The sequence below is a fragment of the Colletotrichum chrysophilum genome (assembly GCF_026319265.1).
Source record: "Colletotrichum chrysophilum strain AFK26 chromosome Unknown scaffold_187, whole genome shotgun sequence".
Classification (NCBI taxonomy): Eukaryota; Fungi; Ascomycota; class Sordariomycetes; order Glomerellales; family Glomerellaceae; genus Colletotrichum; species Colletotrichum chrysophilum.
Window position 1 is genome coordinate 2169 of NW_026517474.1, and position 19779 is coordinate 21947.

At 52.7% G+C, this 19779-nt stretch overlaps 4 protein-coding genes across 4 annotated transcripts; 2 read left to right on the forward strand and 2 right to left on the reverse strand.

Annotated features, from left to right (window-relative positions):
• Positions 1-956: 956 nt before the first annotated feature.
• On the forward strand, positions 957-2013 carry COL26b_012700 (uncharacterized protein; the record flags this gene model as incomplete). The annotated part of the gene is made up of 5 exons (XM_053185339.1): positions 957-1282; positions 1342-1399; positions 1462-1512; positions 1567-1607; positions 1665-2013. 5 exons carry the CDS (start codon positions 957-959, stop codon positions 2011-2013), a joined length of 825 nt encoding a protein of 274 aa, XP_053030699.1.
• A 1185-nt stretch (positions 2014-3198) lies between these two features.
• Positions 3199-4931, reverse strand: COL26b_012701 (uncharacterized protein; the record flags this gene model as incomplete). The annotated part of the gene is made up of 4 exons (XM_053185340.1): positions 3199-3326; positions 3377-3515; positions 3581-4819; positions 4920-4931. 4 exons carry the CDS (start codon positions 4929-4931, stop codon positions 3199-3201), a joined length of 1518 nt encoding a protein of 505 aa, XP_053030700.1.
• Positions 4932-7031: 2100 nt separating this feature from the next.
• On the forward strand, positions 7032-8323 carry COL26b_012702 (uncharacterized protein; the record flags this gene model as incomplete). The annotated part of the gene is made up of 3 exons (XM_053185341.1): positions 7032-8016; positions 8083-8156; positions 8219-8323. The coding sequence occupies 3 exons, from the start codon at positions 7032-7034 to the stop codon at positions 8321-8323; spliced, it is 1164 nt and encodes a 387-aa protein (XP_053030701.1).
• Positions 8324-13752: 5429 nt separating this feature from the next.
• On the reverse strand, positions 13753-19639 carry COL26b_012703 (uncharacterized protein; the record flags this gene model as incomplete). Its single annotated transcript, XM_053185342.1, has 6 exons — positions 13753-13867; positions 14105-14254; positions 14320-14409; positions 14461-16232; positions 16360-18681; positions 18731-19639. 6 exons carry the CDS (start codon positions 19637-19639, stop codon positions 13753-13755), a joined length of 5358 nt encoding a protein of 1785 aa, XP_053030702.1.
• Positions 19640-19779: the final 140 nt, after the last annotated feature.

Sequence of the window (19779 nt, forward strand, 5' to 3'; positions counted from 1 at the left end):
GGGAGCATCCGCTAGCCGTCTCCATACCCACTCAGTTCCCGCCCATCCATCCTGATTCTCCCTTTAGCCCCAACCTCTGGCGACGGCGCCAGCGGTCTTTGCGGAATTGGAGCCCTTCAAAACTCTGGGAACGCCTCAGCCGTATACGATGTGGTAGTCGTGCTAAGCTTGATTCTAAGCTTGACCTAGCATCTAACTGATTCTCAAACATTGACCCCCTTTGCGCCGCCATGACCAAAATACCACCTCATCCTCTTCCTTCTCAAAGCTTCTTCCGGCTCATCGGCCTGTCGATCTACATTTCCTTATTCTTTGGGCGTTTTTCTCAACCCATATAAGCCGGCGAAGCCGCCGCGTTTCTTGGCTGATTTTGACAAGTATCCCAGATTGCAGCTTTCACTCGCTATATCATCAGCCTTGACATTCGTTCTGTTTCTTGGCTATCATTACCGCTCTTTCTAGCAAAGGATGACGTCCACACTCGAGTTCCTCGTGCTTGCTCTGGCACTGCCGTTAGGGATTGTCGCCTCGCCATCTTTCCTTCTCTCTAGAGCCGTGTCCCCAGACAACACATGCGGAACAACTGGCAATGGAGGCAACCCGTCCGCATTCTCTTGTCCAACGGACCTTCCATGCTGCTCCGTGAATGGATGGTGTGGTAGCACCGACGACTACTGCCTGACTTCCAACGGCTGCCAGGGCCAGTTCGGCACTTGCACGCAGGACGGCAGCCCACCGGCCGGCGGAGACGGCGGTGATGGGTCTGCGGGCAACACGCAATGTGGTCCCGACAACGGAAACGCAAGTTGCGCATCAAACGAATGCTGCTCCGCTGCTGGGTTAGTGATGACTACATCCTTGGGGCTTCTTATGGCTAACCTTGCTGCTAGATACTGTGGAACGGGCCCGGGTGAGAACAACACCGATGTTAAATGGAAATGACACCTAACTTAACAATGTTTCAAGACTACTGCAGAGCCCCGGACTGCCTATTCCAGTTTGGGCCGGCATGCGATGCTAACCAAGTCCCTTCTGGTCAAAACACCTCCAGCATCGCCCGTCCCCAGCTTGGTCAAGTCGCGTATGGGGGTCCTGGGGTTTACAGCTGTGTGAACCCAGGAGATGTTGCTCTGACTTTCGACGATGGTCCGGACAAGTACACCTCTGATCTTCTGGATCTCCTCAAACGGTACAATGCTTCGGCGACCTTCATGGTCACAGGTAACAACAACGCCAAGGGCAAGATCGATAATATGACCCTGCCTTGGGCGAACATCATCAAGTAGGCAGACAATTCGGTATCCCTCTCGTTGTTAGCTCATTACTCATCTAGTATAATAGGAGAATGTACAGCGAGGGTCATCAGATTGCCAGTCATACATGGTCTCATGCTGATTTGGTAACTGCTCTACCTATACCCTCCCCGCCCAATTGTCATACTGACAAGACTTCTTTTGGTAGTGCAACATCACTTCGGCGCAGCGCAAGGATGAGATGTACAAGCTGGAAATGGTTTGTTCTACGTCATATGAGGATGAATTCGTAAGCTGACCGTATTTGCCGCAGGCTCTGCGTAACATCATTGGTGTCTTCCCTACCTACATGAGGTAAGTTGCTGGTGTTTTGCGATTGTGGATGATTTCCCTGACCTCGTCTTCTCCCAGGCCTCCTTTCTCCTCATGCAATGCCGAGTGCGGCTGCGAGGATGATATGGCTGCACTGGGCTACTCTGTCATCTATTTCGACCTGGACACCCAAGACTACCTTCACGATAGCCCAACAGAGATTGCCCAGTCCAAGACAATCGTCGACCAGGCCATAGCCGCCAAGCCCGCTCCCAGCGACAACTTTCTCGTCATTGGCCATGACATCCATCAGCAGACGGTGTACAACCTTACAGAGTATATGCTTCAGAAGTTCCAGGGTAAGCAAATGGTTACCCTTGGCGACTGTCTCGGAGATCCTAAGACAAACTGGTACCGCGCCGATACCCGCACCACTCTCGGCGCTTGAGGAAGGATTAATGATGCCTCATGGATGTGGTTCGTTGTTAAACCACCGATGTTGAGTAGTGTAACGTAGTGTAAACTAATGGTAATCGATATACAACGGTTCGAGAATTCGTTGGTTATCCGTATGCGGGTGCATGCCACTCGCACGTCGCGATAGAAACACTCACAGCAGTTCCACTCCAACAACTAGACGACCTGCAGGCTCGAAGTACCTTGTGCCGAGACGTTTACCCATCTACCCACAAGAATATTTCCAGGTTGTCGGAATTGCTGTGTCATGTGCGTTGAAGCGTTGCGTGGTTCCCGGGAGGGGTCCAGAGTCAAAACAACGTCGCGCATAACATATACACAGAGCATTTGCGCACAAACATCGTTCAAGGCGAGGATCACGTTTGAGCATGGATCGTTGCGAGGCTCGACGATTAGCGGATTCTCCCGTTGACGGAGTCGATCGCCTTCGCATCTTCAAGGCCCGCTTGTCTTGAACCAAGAAAAAAAAACGCGATGCATTTAGTGACCCTTCCCTGAACCAAGCATTCTCCGAACAGATGTATGTACAATTTTTGCACGATAGCCCTCGCTCATCCCCCAGCTTCCATTTACGACCCATTGCGATTGGGGCCCTTCCCTCCAGGGCCATCTTCCATAACACCTCCGAACTTGAGATGCGATGAAGCGAGACGCCCTGCCGACAGGCTGGCTTCGCCTGAAAACGCAACACCAAAGAATCCCATGCCTTACCAGCCCACTGGAAAGACAAGGGTCAACGAACTCCAGCCAAACCGTCCGCTTCGTGATATCCTTGACCTCTGACTCCATGCGCCATTCGTGAGACAAGAGCACGAAGACCCCAATGCACTGGAAAATGTATAACCGACAATAAATAGCAGCACAAAACAGCTGCTAGTATCTGACAATGAGTCTGAACAATGTGACCCAGACAAAACAAGTAATAAAGACCAATCATCCGCCCCAGAAGCCCGCGCGCGTATTGTTGCTATAGGTTTGTTGAGTTTGGAGGAGCGCGACGAGAGGACGACGTGGATTGATGCACTACCAAAGTGCTGGTCGTCGATCTATGCATTCGTAACAGTGGCCGTAAACGCTGATGCTCATCCAACTGCCCTGGTCCAGGGTATCCTGTGAAATCAGAACCTGTTCCGAGGCTCGAAAATCGCGCATGTCGCTAGTAGTCATCATCATCCTCGGGGTAGTCACCATCCCGGGCGGAAATTTGGTCCAGAGAGAGATGGGTGTCGACGATACCAAAGTGCGGGGCACTCTTCTTGGCCCATTGACGCGTAAGGATCGAGGCTACTCCACGTTAGTTTGCGAACCAGACAAAGCAGGTGCGGCGCAATTACCCTTGAGAAACTTCTTGCTGGCATACTTCTTGAAGAAGGCTTCGTGAACGACAGGACGCGCAAGGTAGTCGACCATGAGGCGAACTACCGGCTCAATCTCCTCCTCGTTGTACCCAGCATAGAATGCGATGGTGTCGTCCTGGGAAAGGGTAAGTACAAAAAGAAAAAACCCTAGTGAGGAATTGTAGTGTTGCCTGAACATACCCAGTCACCACGGTCAAGAATCAGGCGGGCCAGGTACATAGCACCGGCCGCAACGTGACTCGGACGATAAGCCATAAAACGGTGATCAAGAAGGCTGATCTCCATGAGATACTTGCCAATAGTACGGCACTGGATGTCGTAGTTGTCTGCCTTGCTGATGCGACGCAGGAAGTTCATGGGGTTGGGGTAGCTCAGGTCATAGTTTAAAGTGCCGAGAACAAAACGCTCAGCACTGAGAATCTCGGCCTCACTGAATCCGTCATCCGCGACGTGGCGGAAGTTGGCGACGTGAGGTGACAGAACCTCCTCGTACTTTGAGGCAATGAACATGGCGGTGATGCCGACAAGCTGCAGGCGGTCCAGCTGTACAACCTTCTCAGAGAGGAAACGGTCGATGATGTTGATGGCAAGGAACAGAGTCTCGGGGAGCAGGTGGAAACGAGTGTGAACCTCAATCAACCAGTCGACGAGAATCCCGCGTGTCTTCCACTCCAAATCGTCTTGATGCTCCATGTAGTTCGGGTTGGGAATGGAATTGCACTCCAGATCACGGAGATACTCGAAAATTTCGTTGGCATATTCGGCAACCATCAGAGGGTCGTCCAGATCCTCCTCGTCCAGATTCTTTACTCCCTCGGGATACTCGACCAGGTCGACCTGGGCGTCTCTCGTGGTGTTGGATGACTCTGGCTCTTGAGCAGAACGTTTGACGGGAGCAGCCTCAGGTTCGGGTTTGGGTCTCGACTTTTCGGACTGGGCAGTGTGGTGCTTCTTGCGGCGGGGCTCACCATCATCAACATTGGCATCCTTGGGAGCTGGCTGCGCCATCGCGTTGACTCGCCGCTTGACAACGCCTGATCCTGGGGCGCCACGCTTCGGCTCGGCCTTCTTGTTGGCCTCCTTGGGCTGCAGGGCAGCTCTGGTTGCGGTCGAACGAGACTGGTTCTTGGTGACACCGGTGGGCTGAGCAGCCTTCGACACGAGGCCCACCTTGCCGGTGGCCTTCTTTCTCTCAACCGCATCTGCGTTTTTGACGTTGCTCACATCGCCGAGAGCACTGCGCTTCCCTGCAGTGGCTGCAGTGTTTGTGGTGGCCGCGGACTTCTTCGTAGGCTTTCCGGCGACAGTAAGCTCATCAACACTCAACGCGGCCGCCTTGGCACGCGTCATTCGCATTGAGCCACTGTTCTCGTCATTCTCGTTTGACACGAGGCGTGTTGCACGCGTCGGACGGGGTTGCTAAAGGGGATGGTAAGCCAGATGGCGACGCAATGGGGCTGCCCAGAGTTGGAGTCTCGAAGACTACCAGAAGAAGGCGGCAGGTGCGGGTAGAACTCACGGCGGGAGGCATTTCGTCAACTGGTTGCTGAAAATGGTGGGTGATTTACGATGTAAGAGTCTGGGTCAATATGGTCAGCACCAGACGCGTCGATGAGGACTGAGCCGCCACTGAGGTAAGCCCCAAGGCAGAAAGACAGGATAATGAAATGATGAGCGCCACGAAGGGTTATGGGATAACTCTTGGAGGAGGAGGTGGAGGCAGTGGCCGGAGAGAGGAACGAGGGTCGAGACATGCGCACCTTGGGAATGATGATGACGGGCGACTCGAACGCGAGCAAAGGGTTTGCTCTGGGTCGACCAAACACGGATGGCTATGGGGGAAAATTAGTCGCGTCGACGAGGCCAATTGGCAGAGAATCGGCGACCAGAGGGATCGAGGGTAGGTATCGGTAGGGTATCTCGAAGTTGGGAGGTGAATTAAGAGATTGGACTTGGGGGAAAAGAGGTTGTTTATGTGGGAAGAGGTGGAAAGATGGATTGTGATGTGTGTTTTTGCTGAGGTAGTGGGAACAGAGGACGTGATGTGGTATGTAGTGGGTATTGAGAACGGGGTGCTGGGGGTACGTACCTTTGGATCGCGGCTCGCGGTGACCCTGGTCTGGGTTCTGGTCACCACAGTAGCGGAGGCGCGAACGACGGACAGGGAGTGGCTTCTCGACTCTCGGTTAAGGCAGTCGCGTCTTTGTCGTGACGGGTGCCGGATAACGGAGTGGAGGTTGTCGCAATTGCTGCTGTGAGTTGCTGGATGGACACTGGGGAATGAAGTCTCTTTGTGTGTTGCGGAGAGCGGTGCAAGATATGCTGCCCAGATGGAAGCTAGTAAGCAGCCTGAGTGAATCAGAATAGGTGGACGGTGTGAATTGGTGATGCGCGTGAGGCGGGTTGGAGGTGAGGAGAGTAGGCTGGACTGGTTCCTCGTTTGGTGGAAGGCAAAGGACAAACAGACGGCCAAAACGATGAGTGAGGACGCGTGTTGTATCTGATGAGAGAGCCTAGGGTGAGTTGAGGCGTTGGCTGTTGATGAGAGGAATGGTGATGATGATGATGGTGATGATGATGATGAGCAGGATGGTTTGGGGCAGCTGGTAACGGTGACTTGAACTTGAACTTTTGATATTGCGGTTTGGACCGAAGGTGAAAGCTTCGGGTCTGGTTTGGCACAGTCGAGATGAAGACGATCCTCGAAGTTCAAGGTATCTGTAAGGCAGTCGGGTCGGAGATAGTGATAGCGGTGGTCGAGGCTTATGAGGAACGTCTGGTCTGGGGAGGGAAGACCGCGGTGCTGTCTGCCAATGGAAACGAGCAGGAACCCGACGCGACTGACTGCCCCGTCTCTCTTCGGGGCTGCGCGCGAGGGCCAGGTGGGACGGGATGCAGCACAGGAGAGGAAAAAATAAAAGACACTACGCATGAGCACTGGGGCCGCACCCCGGTCACAATAGCAATCAACACTGACAACCGCAGAGCAACCACTGCCTTATTGGCTGTACGCTACCTAATGGCCGACCTTACCTACCTATGTACCTGAGGCACCTGCCTACCTGCACTATGTACATACACCATTAGATTACCTAGGTACCCTGCGTTGCAAGATAGTCACGCTTGACTGGCGACCCCGCTCCTCCACCACCGCGTCGTGTCGAGGCGTCCCGTCGCGCAGTCTGGTGGGCGGTCCAGTGTATGGTACCTTAGGTCACCTCAAGCTCTCCTGAATCCGCCAACGCCACGCTTAGTCAGTCTGCTGTGCCACGCCGGTCGGCCCCACCAGCACAACGTGGCTGAAGCTCATGCGGCACCGGCAGAATTTATCTCCAAATCTCGAAATCTGCACTGTAGCCCGGCGCCGTCTGCTCGGAGGAGACGAAGCCATTTTCCCGCCCACGCAAAGCGACGCTACGCAGAGAAGTCACCTTCGATATCTGCGAGGGGGTTCTGAGTTCTATCGGTCACTCACTTGGCGTCTCTGGACATTTTGTTCGCCATCCCAACCTACTCCTTGCCTGCGCTTTCTGCGACCATGTCGCGCTGACCGGCCTCTGAAATATCAACCAGAACTTGATCATTGAAGCGACGGCGATCACCAAACCTTGGAACCCGAATCCCCGACAATATGCCTGCGCCACGTATGATTCTGTCGGCACAGAGAGGCCACTTCGGTCTTCTGAGCTCGCCAGCCTTCCGTGCTCTGCTCGTAAGACAATATGCCACCGTCAAAAGGTCTGCAGAAACGCCTGCTTCCGAGAAACCTAGGCAGCCTGCGAGTACGTTCGCTGGTCCCACTGCGTCCGAGAAGTCGACCAACGATTCTGCTGTTATGCGCACCTACAAGCCACGAACCCCCGGTGTGCGACATTTGAAGCGCCCTATCAACGACCACTTGTGGAAGGGCCGCCCTTTCCTGCCCCTGACCTTTCCGAAGAAAGGACATGGAAAGGGAGGACGCAACTCTTCTGGGAAAATCACCGTTAGACATCGCGGAGGTGGCGCCAAGAGGAGGATACGCACTGTCGACTTCGAACGCCGGCAACCAGGCCCGCATCTCGTTGAACGCATTGAGCATGATCCTGGCCGCAGTGCTCATATTGCATTGCTAACAAACCAATCCACCGGCAGGAAGAGCTACATAGTAGCTTCTGAAGGCATGCGGGCCGGCGATGTTGTTCACAGTTACCGTGCTGGCATTCCCCAAGACCTTCTCGACGCCATGGGTGGTGTAGTTGATCCCGGTATTCTGGCCGCCAAGACTGCGTGGAGAGGCAATTGTTTACCCATGCATATGATACCGATTGGAACTGTCGTCTTCAACGTTGGCTCCAAAGCCAAAGGCGGGGCAGTCTTTTGCCGGAGCGCGGGCACATACGCGATTGTTGTGTCCAAGGAGGAGGAGACCAAGGACGACGGAACCAGGGTCATGACGGGCAAGTATGTCAACGTTCGCCTCCAAAGTGGTGAAATCCGCAGAGTCAGCAAGGATGCCTGCGCGACAATTGGAGTCGCCAGCAACCCGCATCACCAGTACCGACAACTGGGTAAGGCGGGAAGAAGTCGTTGGCTCAACATTCGCCCGACGGTCCGTGGTGTTGCTATGAACTCTGGTGAGTCGTGCTGTGGTTCTTGACGAAGCCATGCTGCTGGATTTGCTGACATACATGGCTTTGCAGTTGACCATCCTCATGGAGGTGGTCGTGGAAAGTCCAAAGGAAATCGCCACCCAACAAGTCCATGGGGCACTCTGGTGAGTAGTCTGTCGATCTTTGGCCGTCGACTTTACAGTTTGCTAAATAGTTTGGGACACAGGCCAAGGGAGGTTTCAAAACCCGTCGCAAGCACAACTTCAACAAATGGGTTGTCGAACCCAGAACCCGCAATATGGGCAAGAGGAGGGACAAGAGCTCGGCTTAATCTGGGAACATTCGTTGTCGGTCACAGCCTGTGAGGAACCACGAGCGCTGGTGTCTAGCATATTGAAGGTGAGCTTGATCTCTGTGTTGTAAATGTAAGCGATAGTATTTGTATCATAGAGCTGTTCGCGGTGGTGCCACTGCCTTGTACCACCACTTTATTCTAACGACTTTGTTCTCGGCCAGTTCCTTGGGTTATTGTAGCTGCTCATAATACAGCAAATGACCGGCATAGAATTTGCGGGCATTTAGGCGGACGTTTCGAGTCCGGTCTCTCCAGCATCGGGGTTGTTAGTCCGTTGCACCCCGCGGCCAGTATCGTCCTCTTTTTGGCCGACCTCAGCTCCTTCCGCCATGCGCCTCCGTTGTTTCCAACCTGCCAAGCCGCCTCCGTATTCCTCTTTGTACGCCTGTTTGGTAGCTTCGAGCTCTGCCTTGGCCTTCTTCGCTGCAGCTTGGAATTCTCTCTCCTCAATCTTCTTGTCTCGTTCTGCCTTGTTTCGCTCTTCCGTCATGGTAAACAGGCGGTTCCAAGTCGGAGGCGGCGATAGAGTGTTCCCGCCCACCAAAAGCCAGAACTTTCTTGGAACCAGATTTGGACCAACTGCATTATCCTGTGGCATTTTGTTCGGAGTCTCTCGAGCGAGGGTCTTGGGGATGTATTGGTTCTGGAAGATGTGATGTCGCATATAGCCTCATGGTAACAAATGGTCCACATTCAGGTTCTGGTCTTTTTGTGATTTAGCCCAACTTATGAGTCTGCGACACAACAGACACATGGCTAGCGGAGTGATTTGCAAACACGTCAGGGCCAGCACATCTGTACTCACTGGCTAGCATTCACCGATGGCGGAGAGCATTGAAATACGAATGATTGGCCGCTTTCATTTCAGACGAAAGTATCTCACGAAGGTCCCTTCGGCTGCGCCCTGTGCAGATCGCGCCCCTTTACAAGCCAAACCGTTGCTATGGTCGTCTCAACTGAGGATGATTCTCACAATTCTGCGCACCAATTCTGTAACTGGCCTCAATGGAGGAGAAAAAGAAAAGGAAAAAGGAAAAAAAAAAAAAAGGGGGGGGGCGGGACATGCCAACTCTGGACAACCCTTCTGCGATCAAACCTGAACTCCTTTTGCGCCTTTACCCAAGCCCACCACCTGGGTTCTCGTCTGGCCCAAGCCCAACCCGCAACATCGAGACTCGTGACAAGAAAAGTGCCGTTTCCCATTTGACTTCCACTCATAATATGGCGTTGCAATTGGCGTGACTTCCACCCACCCTAGAGAGAGCCCATACGCTCCTCCACGCTGCCCATGTACATGGCAGGGCGGGGTTCAAGAATACTGAGCTCGCTGCCAAAGCTCCTTCGTTCCTCTTCGAGATCGAGCATCGAGGGTTGACGGAAGATAATGCTGTTGATTGTGCTTACAGGAGACGATGATGTTGTGGCATACGAGCCTCGATCGCTGCTCGCACGAGATGAAGCGGAGGATGACCGGCGAAAGGAGGTTCGCAAAGATCTCGGAGAGAAGCGAGAGGTAATGGATTGGAGGCGAGAGGATTGCATGTTGAAGATTCTCTTATACAGCTCTTGGTATATTCTTTTCTGGGGTGGGGGGGAGCGTAGGTGGGCGGCGGAGCGTGTTGATGGTTCCGTACGGGACGTTGGACCGTTTTTTGATGAGACAACGAGCAAAACGCCCAGGTTACTTGCGTATGAGTATGCGATTTGAAGAAAAGGCGCAGCCTGTGACGGAAACGAGTAGTCGAGCGAGTGACGAGAATGTAGATCGGTTAGAGGCGGGACTGGTGACTCCAAGGAGACATGGAATGTTCAGGAGTCAACCACCGGAGGAGTGGAGGCCGACGGCGAGACTGAATCGAGTTGGGCAGGAATGACGGACCGATGACTAGAGAAGGGACAGAGGCGGATTGCCAGAGGTTATATCGAGACTGACTTCTAGGGCGAAGAATTAAAAACGCAGTATAGTGCAGTGACGGGCAAATGGCCCCTGGTTAGGAATCAATCGCAGACGAAGCGAAGTGGCAGAGGGAACGAAGGGAGCAGGGGTATGGAGGTGGGAGGTGGGAGGCCCTTAGTACGTTGTGAGGCACTACGTGGAGAAGCGGGTTCGTCAGGGGGTTGACGCAGGCGGGATCAATGCGAGTGAGAGCCTCTGGACTCTGCCTCTTTGGGCAATTGCATTGCAGCTTGCGGGGATCTTTGGGGCGATGGTCTGACAGGGACACCGATACCTCGAGGCAGATGGCAACCTGGGAAGGGCGGATGGCGTGTTGTTCAGACGACGCAGAAAGGCAGGAGACGTTGGAAATCGGGGATGGAGAAGAGGGTTAGCTGCGAGTGACGGTAGCGCCTAGTACTGCTTAGTACAAGGAGCAGAATAGACTCTGGAAATCTTGTAGAAGCCCAACGAAAGGTGAGATGATGTGCATACTTAGTACATTGGCTATGCCGTCAACACACACCACCTTGCCTTGCTCGATGGGCTCGACAGATCGGACACGATACGGACAGGAACCTCAGTTGACCATCAGCCTTGTGATTGCCAAGGTCGGCAGAAATAGGCCTCCTGGGCACTCCAGAGGTCCAGCCCTTTGCCTGACCGCATCTCAACTTTTTGCCACATCCCCCCTTTTCTTGCCGCGATGATGACGATGGCAGAGCTATTTTCCCGAGTAAACATCGGACACGCAGCGCCGTGCGTCAGCTGCACCCAGAACGATGCACAGCAGAAGCCGCCTGGATTCGTTCATTGCCAGGCAGCACGTTCATCTAGACCATCTACAGTAGGTATGTACCTGTTCCGTCTCCTCGCACTGCAACAGAACTAACTACCTAGAGGAAGATGAATGCCTAGGGGGTCGGTGCAGAGCAGAGCAGAGGAGAGGCGAGGAGAGGAGAGCAGTCTGAATTCTGTAGCAGGCTGCATTGTGTGATCGTCGTTGGGGTTGCACTCGCACCAGGACAGGGGCTCCAAAACACGCTTTCCAGGGTACTCTGTGTCGGATCGCGGGCTAGGGCGGCGCTGGAGGCAGCTACGGATCCCACGAAATCTCGTCTTGGTTCCTCTTGCAGCCAGCAGCACAGAGGTTTTACCCACTGCCACTGACGACGTGACAGCGCAGACAAGTATCTTATCTTGCTTAAGGTAAAGCCAAGGGACCATCTCCCGTCCTACACTAGACATCACCACACACGTCTGAAACCCCTCTGCTGAGCGGCTCCTATCTGTCTGTATTCGCACCCTACTTTCAGGCTTGGTTGGGGACAAAGAACGCACGGCTGTTTCAAGGGCACCCGCCAAAGAAATTGTCGATGCCATGCTTGACGGATGGCTGACGGATGGCTGACGCCGGCAACGGCCAAGACAGCCCCGACTGTGCCACACATCGGCCATTACCAGCGCTACTAAAGGCAAGGTGTCTGACAAGTTGAGACTTGACGATGGCCGTTGCATAACGCACTGCGGACTGTTGCGCAAGAGCACGTTGCGGTTGCGGTTGCGGTTGCGGTTGCGTTGCGTTGCGCAACACGCAACGCCGCGAGGCGTTCGTGCCAACTGCCCACGTCCCATCAATGTGCTGTGGGCTTCGAAGCCTTCTGGAAACTCTCTGCCTTTTTCGTGAACCGGGACCAGCCCGGGAGCGGCCCATTCAGTCGTTACCAAAAATATGGTCGTCATCATCTACGGGAGACAGAGGCCACCAATTTACACACTACATCTTGTTCGTTAACATGAAGGCTTAGATGGAATCAATATTGTCGGGTGCCGAAAAGAAATGACATGACCAGGTCAAGATCAAAGAGCAGACCGCACCAGGTGGTGGATGGTGCCCAGAGCCAGCTGAGATTAGCTTGACGAGGCGGCCGGAGCTACGTACAGAATCACAAACACCGTCACACTTGTCAAACTGCGCTCCAGGGTCTCTTCCATTCCCTGATCGCAGTCTATCGCAGCACCTTATCGCCAGTGGACCATCACCCGCCAAAACATAGGTGCGTACGCCCTCCTACCTACTCTTGTCCAGGGGCAGGCTCGTCGTCCCCTTCACAAAGAGGAAAGAAAGCCGTGGAGCAAACAGGGGCCTGGGGACGGCAACGAACGGCCGTTCCTCGACTTCTTGTCTTCATCCAGTTCCCCTGCCCAACCGGCCCATCCGTCCGAGGTTTTGCTCTTTCGCTGGGTCCCTTAGTGCCTACCAACACGGGCTGGCTTGGGAGAATTGAGAGGTCAAGAAGGAAAAACCAAGGAGAGGGGCAATTTTGAAACATCGGTGAGCGTGAAACGGCAAAAAGCCGAGCATCGAGAAGCCGCGACAAGACCAGAACAGATGAGACAGGACTGAAGGAACACGAGAACTGCTTCCCATTGGCCTGGACATGGCTAATTCCCCGACTCCCCGCGGAAAATTAACAAACCCAGTGCCCATTCCGTCGTATCAGTTCCATTTCATTGTATTCCAACTGTCGCAGACGAGGTGGAAGCAATAACAAAGTCACTCATCTGCTGCGATTGCATCATCCGCCGCCATTTTAGACTCAAAAACTGCGATACCTTCGAACCTGGGTACCCCCGTTCTTGACAAGCCACCAGACGGCACATGACAACGATAGGTAGATTGGAGATAGAAATCCAAAGCGAATCACTCTCATTCCATCTCCCAATCTTCGGGTTATGCAGAACATCCTGCCATACTCCAGGCCTGCCAAGACAAGGCCGAGAATATTGACGATGGACAAAACGTATTGTCACTACATAATTGAAGCCATCACACTTCCAGCAGATCACAACACAGCATTCGTTTTCGGTACTGGATCGGCTTTCTTCGCCTGCCGTTGCGCGGCCAAAATTTTCGACTGACTCAGACTCTTGACGAAAAAGAGTTTCTTTCGTTTCCTCGATGCTCTCGTCATTCATCGGATGAACGAGAAACTCAACTCCACCTCCCAACCCTGATCGCGACGTCTAAGCGGTAGATGCTTGAAAAGAAGGGACCTCTGCGTACAAGACATGAACTGAGTTTGGATACCACAAAAGACTGGGAATCTCGACAATCTTTGCGTCGGATAGCCCTGACCATCTGCGCTAGATCCTGATTGCCGGGCGCAAATCGAAAACTTGAAATATGAGCTCAGGGCGCTTTGAGATTGCCAATGTCAGTCTAAGTGGCTCCTCTTCGTACAACATCTGGCTAAAGTTGATGTGCGCCGTGTCGAAGGCTCTCTCTATCATTCGATCATTATCTTGGTTGTAACCAGGCCGCAGCAGGGCCTGGATGCTTCACCTAGACCCAGAACTCCTTTCCCAGGACCTGAACGCCATCGCTTGTTGTATTAAATGCCGGGAAAGTTGAGCCAAAATAAACGACAATGATGAATACAAAAGTTTCATGGTTCGATTGACAACATCACCGGTTCCACTCAGACTTGCGGACCGATTTCCTGACCGTTGCGCTGCGTCGAATACTCTCCAGCCAGATAGAATCGTCCAGCATGTTGCTGACCTGTGCTGGGCTGACAGGACTTTGGACTGGGCTGACCGCACTTCCACGTCGGCTACTTTGAGCCGATGATTGTCCACCTTCTTGAAGCTCAAAGCTGAAAGCTGAGTGCGTCGAATTATGACCTGGCGTTGATATGCCCGACCGTGGAAAACTCAGCGGATGTTGATAGTCTGCGTCGTTGGATGCCATGTCTGGCCCTGGTGTCCAACTCTTGTGTGACGACTTGTTAGCGTCCTCCACAGTGAGAAGTGCAGACCTCATTTGACCAGTTCCAGCTACAGGAGAGGACTTTTGCCGGTGCTCGTCGTCATCCACAAGGATGTGAGGGATATCGAGCTGAGGAATCGCTGTCATTCTGGCCGATTTCCTCAGGTCGACATGCTTCTTGAACTTCCGCGTCCAGTAGCTAAGGGCACGAGGATTAGTTGACCGTGTTGAACATCTACAGGTTAAGGGGAAATGGAAACCTACAGGGTGTCGAAGAATCCCAGGACAATTCTTCGACGAACTTCTTCCTCGACACGCTGCAATCGGGCTCGCCGACGAAGGAACTCTTCCAGCCTGCCTACTTGTTAGCTCAACATGCTATCAAGTTGATGAGAGGTCACCTACTTCAAGCTCTTGCTGTCATTGATAATGTTGTAGTGGGCCAGAATCATTAGAACAGACGTAAAGGAAATGCCCTTGTCAGGATCTGCCGAGACCATAACCTCCTCGAAGAATATGTTGAACCGACGGCGCCGTTCACGCACTTTGTTGATATCGATCTGGGCCAAACGTCTGTTCAGCCGCTGAATATCGACCCCTGCACTGTAGTTGCTTGCTGAGGCGATTGACATGTGTCGTGCTCCGGAGGTTGCGGCGTCGTTGCGTACATCCTCCAGAATTTGTCTGACCGAGTCATCGGCATCGTAGATGCGCATCTCAAATACACCAGAGAGTTCGCCTAGGAGACGAGGAAAAGCGTCTTTGCTGATGAATCCGGTACCGGCAGGATCGACACTCCGCCATGCCTCTTTGAAACGGCGAATCTCGTCGCGATCAACGGCAGCAAGTCCGCTGGACCTCTGATACACATAACTGAAGCTCTCGTAGATAAGGGATACGAAGAGGTTGACAAAGATGTACATGCTGAGGATGTTCCATGCCACGAACAAGAAGCGAGCCCATGGTTTACTGCCACAATCGCTGTCGAAAAAGTCGGGATTATCCACGCACAGTGGCGGTTCAATGTTAGCGTAGTCTTCCATAACTTGATTCCAGCCTTCCCCGAAGCTCATTCGGAAGATAAGAATGAGAGCATTGGGTACACTGCGAAAGTTTATGTTACTCTCTTCATTCTCCCCAAAGCGAGTCAGACTGAAAGCCTGCGTGAGAGCAATGGCAAATACTAGGAAGAAAACGAGCCATGTAGCAAGTAGATTACCAATGGTGGTCAAACTGGCAGCGGCCGTTTTGAAAAGTTGGTCCAGGGCGTCGTTTCGAGGGATGAGAAGCAGTAGGATGGCGACCAGGAAGAATTTGTGCAATTGAACATATGTATCACTGTTCCTGCTGATGATGAGGACTGACGTGGAAACGAAAGCCCCCGTGACGACCACCAGGGAATAGAGATCCCACGAACTCCTGCGGAAGCGAGCCCAGCCAAGACCGATGATACGAATGGCAATATTAGCCATGTAGACTAATGTGAATGCCAAGAACAACCCATCTCTGGAATCGGTCCACCAGGCCGGTTCGCCGTGGTATTCGAGGAGCAGGAGCAAAAGATGGCAGACCAAGACGTACGTGACGGCTGTGTACCATTTGCCTCTCTTTTCAATTGCGCGCTTGTGACACCACTTCTTCCAAGTCTTCTCTGACTCATCGTAGGAACTCTTTGACGGTGAGATTTGCCGCAAAAGCTTGCGCAACTCTAGCCAAGAGCGTTGCTCGGCAGTCAGGAAAGCGACACCAGTCTGCTCAGTGTAGTTGCGCATGAACACCGAGATGAACAGCGTCAGCACGAATACGGTCGCAAGCAAGTTAAAGACGACGAAGAACATGGCGTTGCCTTGTCGGTTGAGTTCCTGTGGTTGATACCCGCGCCCAACCACCGCCTGTGAGGCGAAGGAAACGTCGGTCCAGCCTTCTTGGCTGACAATCTGGAAAAGCACAAATAGAGAAGACGCAAAATCATCGAAGCTGAAGTAGCTGTTGGATGGGACTCTAGGGGCGAGCATTGGCCAGTCGTCGTTGAACGGCGTGTTGTTGAATTCACCAAAACAGTCTGATAAAAGAACGATCGAATCATCGCCATCGTTGCACGAAACCATCTGTCCGTTGAATAGATTCAGCCCGTAGATGGCGAAGGGGATCAACAGGGAGATTGACACGAATGCGGCCTGTGTGACGTTGGTCAGTAAATGTAGCTTTATCATGGTTGGATCGACACGAAATACTTACACTGAGAATTTTCCAACCGCCGACGATGATAAGCGAATGAAATGTATCCCTTGCGCTGTCACTCACATTGAGTAAGCGCAGGGCACGTAATGCCTTGAAGGCACCAATCGCTCTAGACACGGCACCGTCGTTGGCGAGTAACGTGCCAACGTTGACGAGCAAGGTGACGAGTACAATTCCGTCGATGAAGCCCCAAGAGCTACGGTAGTACGCATTTGGCGTAAAGAAAAAGCCGTCGGCGATTACTTTAATAACAGCTTCGATAGAAAATACGACAGCGAACGCCGTGTCTGTCCACACATACCAGAAGGTGATGCTGAATTCAGGATGTTCTGCTTGGTACTGCTTCTGATAGAGTGGCGTCGTAACGCATGCAATCACAACCATTGCAACGATACAAGCATAGATGAAGGCAGACGAGGCATACCAAGCGATCTTATTGGGCTCGACACCATCGAATCGCTCGTTCCCTCTCCCTGGCCCAACGATCCTTTGACAGAAACGGCGAATGGGGTTTTTGGGAGTGAAAATGAACAAGGAGTTGTTGTAATTTGGGTGCCTCGCTAGGTACTCCCGCTGCGCCTTCCTCCGGGCAGAGGTGGCGGAAACTGCTTGTCGCGCCATCTGACGCGGATCGAGGGTATCATTTGGCCCATCGAAACGGATATTCGAGTAGAATGGGTTCGGATCCTTGCTGCTGAAAATGGAGGTCATCTTGCCCCATACGGATGACATGACGCCAGGTTTCACGTCACCGACAGCGACAGTTTGGGCTCGCGTGGGAGACTGCTGCTCCTCGACATGACTATCATGCTGGCCCTCCACGGAGTCGTCGAGAAATTCATGCACGACAGCATCCTTTAGCAACATTTCCATCATTGCCGGACCGTAGTCGAGGGGATCCTTTTTCCGCTTCACCTTGCCAAAGGTGAAGATGTTCGACAACGTCAGGTTGCTTGAGGACTTGCCAAGTTCTTTCCTCTGCAAGAAAGCTTTGACCTGCTCGAGCCGCTTCTCGTCTTCAGACACATCAAAATTTTCCTGGATGACAGCAATGAACATGTTGACGAGAATTAGAAACGCGAGGATGAACCACCCGATAAGAAAGATCGCCCCAATCCAGCCAGTATTGTAAGCGTTCAAATACGATGTGACGTTGTAAAGCATGGATGTCCAGTTCTCACTCGACAGGATTTGATACATGCCGAGGAACGAATTGTAAATGGTGAAAAACGAGACTTCGTTGAGGTCGCCGTCATCGCTGTGCTTCGGTATCTCGCCCCTGAATAGTTGAGCCGCCAGGATGGACATGAGAAATGTGATGAGAAAGACGAAAAGCATCAGGTTGGCAATACCGTTGGAGTTTCCCAAGACCATTACGATGAGCTTTCTCGTCATCGGCACCGCTAGAACCAATCGATACACCCGCAAGATTTGGAAAACGGTCAACCAGGCATAAGGTTCTCCCGAGTTACGGATTGGGGGAATGAGAATAATGCTCGTGATAACAGCTAGGCCTAGGTCGATAATGTTGCGTCGGCATTTGTGGAAAGTGCGCCAACCGGCGGCAATGCGTACGGCAATCTCGAAATCCAGAATGATTGTGACGACAACCTCGACGGCATCAATGAACCGACCGCGACTGTCTGACATCCGAGAGCTTCGAAAACACTGAGCCAGCAGACCGAAAGCGATGACTGCTATCCACAAGAAAGAAGTTTGATCGTAGATCTTTCGCAGTGCCGAAACCTTCTGTGGTGCCTCTTCAACTGGCTCTTGAACCAGTGGCTCCTCTTCCGTAGTGAAAGCGCTCGCCTTGCTCTCCTCCCGAATGACTTGGAAGGAAGACGTAATGACAGCAATGAGCAAGTTTACGAGCCACAACATGAGTATCATGATACCTGCCCCAAAGAACAGTGCCGCGGGAAGATAGTCCGAGTTGGTTGTGTAGTACATGATGTCGGTGAATGTGTTCGAGCTGATGATCACGAAAACCATCTCGATAGACTGGAAAATGTTGTCGAAGCTGACAGTTCCGTTGAACGGGTTTTCCTGTTGTAAACATATCGATCCTCTAGGGCAGATGAATCCTTTCCCAGCTTTGCTACCGTTCTTGAAGTTGTCCAAGACGGCATCATTATCTACCAGTACCCAGGGCATGGTGTCTCCCGTAACATTATTGAGGAATCCACCGCAGAATTGCATATCATTGGTGAAAGATTTAGTCTTGTTCGTGGGGTCTGTTGGGTCAAGCCAGACGCATTGGCGACTCAAACTGGCTTTGAAACTCTGCACACCAATAATGGCAAACAAGATCCAGAAGAAGGCTATGAGGAAGGCCACGCGAACGAGCAGCGGCGCCGCCTTTTTTAAACTTCTCAGGATGATCTGCAGGATGTCAGTATGGCATACACTTTCAAAAGCAAGGGACACTTACAGCTGTGCCGTTTGTAAGAGCAAGTAACCTCAGAATCCGCAAGCAGCTGATCATGCGGAACACGTAAAGGTGTTTTTGGCTCTCAATGCCTGTGATACTGAGAGCGAAGGATATCCAGAATGCGACAACAGCTAAGAAGTCTAGGCGATTGAAAGAATGACGCAAAAAGGCTCGTCGCGCGAGCTGAAATCTCTGATGTTCTTCGACGGTTTGAGGTAGCGTCTGGCCTTGCATGATAGTAAATGACCGCTGGAAAGCAGAGGGCCCAAGGTTGATCTGTCGCGTAGCTTTGACAGACTTTTGTCGTTGGGGTTGAAATATATTCCTGTACTGGTCCACGACGGCCGCTCTTACTCCCCGTTTTCGATCGATTGTGCTGTATTCCGAAGCATTCAAGATGAAGCCGGAAACCAGAATGCGAGCAATCAACTCGAGAGTGAAGATGGCAAACAGTACTAACATTGCCCAGTCAATCCACGTGATACCCCATCGGTCAGGGCGGGGGTGGGTGAAGACATCCGGTGCAGATTCTATTGCCAGTAGAACAGCTTGGCAGATGATGAGGATGAGAATGAACGGCTCGGTGAATGGGTGCACCAACAAGTCGCATAACTTGGTTCGTATCGGGTGGTCCGGAGGGAAAATGCCTAAAGACTTTCCTTTAAGGGGGTTCTTCATGGGGACACGCGGCTGGAGGGGAGGAGCAGGCTCTGCGAAGATGGCTGCGGCCTCTGGCGTCTTTTCAGGCACATGCGAGAAATGAGAATGATAGGAGGTATCGGTGAACATCTGCGCAGAATTGTGCAGCTGTTGCCGACGGTCCGGCACCGGGGAGGGTGACCGACCGCGTGAATTGCGCTGGTCGATTATTTCGCCCTCGCCGCTGATGTTAACAACACGCTGCGACATGGCTCGCATTATCGAGCCAGCTCTGTACAGCGCGCCAGCCGTAGACGGTGAGCGAGATCTTCTCTGATCTCCTCCTGGGCTAAGCGTGTTTCCGTAGCTGCGTCGTCCGGCACCCATGCCGCCGGGCTCCAGATCATAGC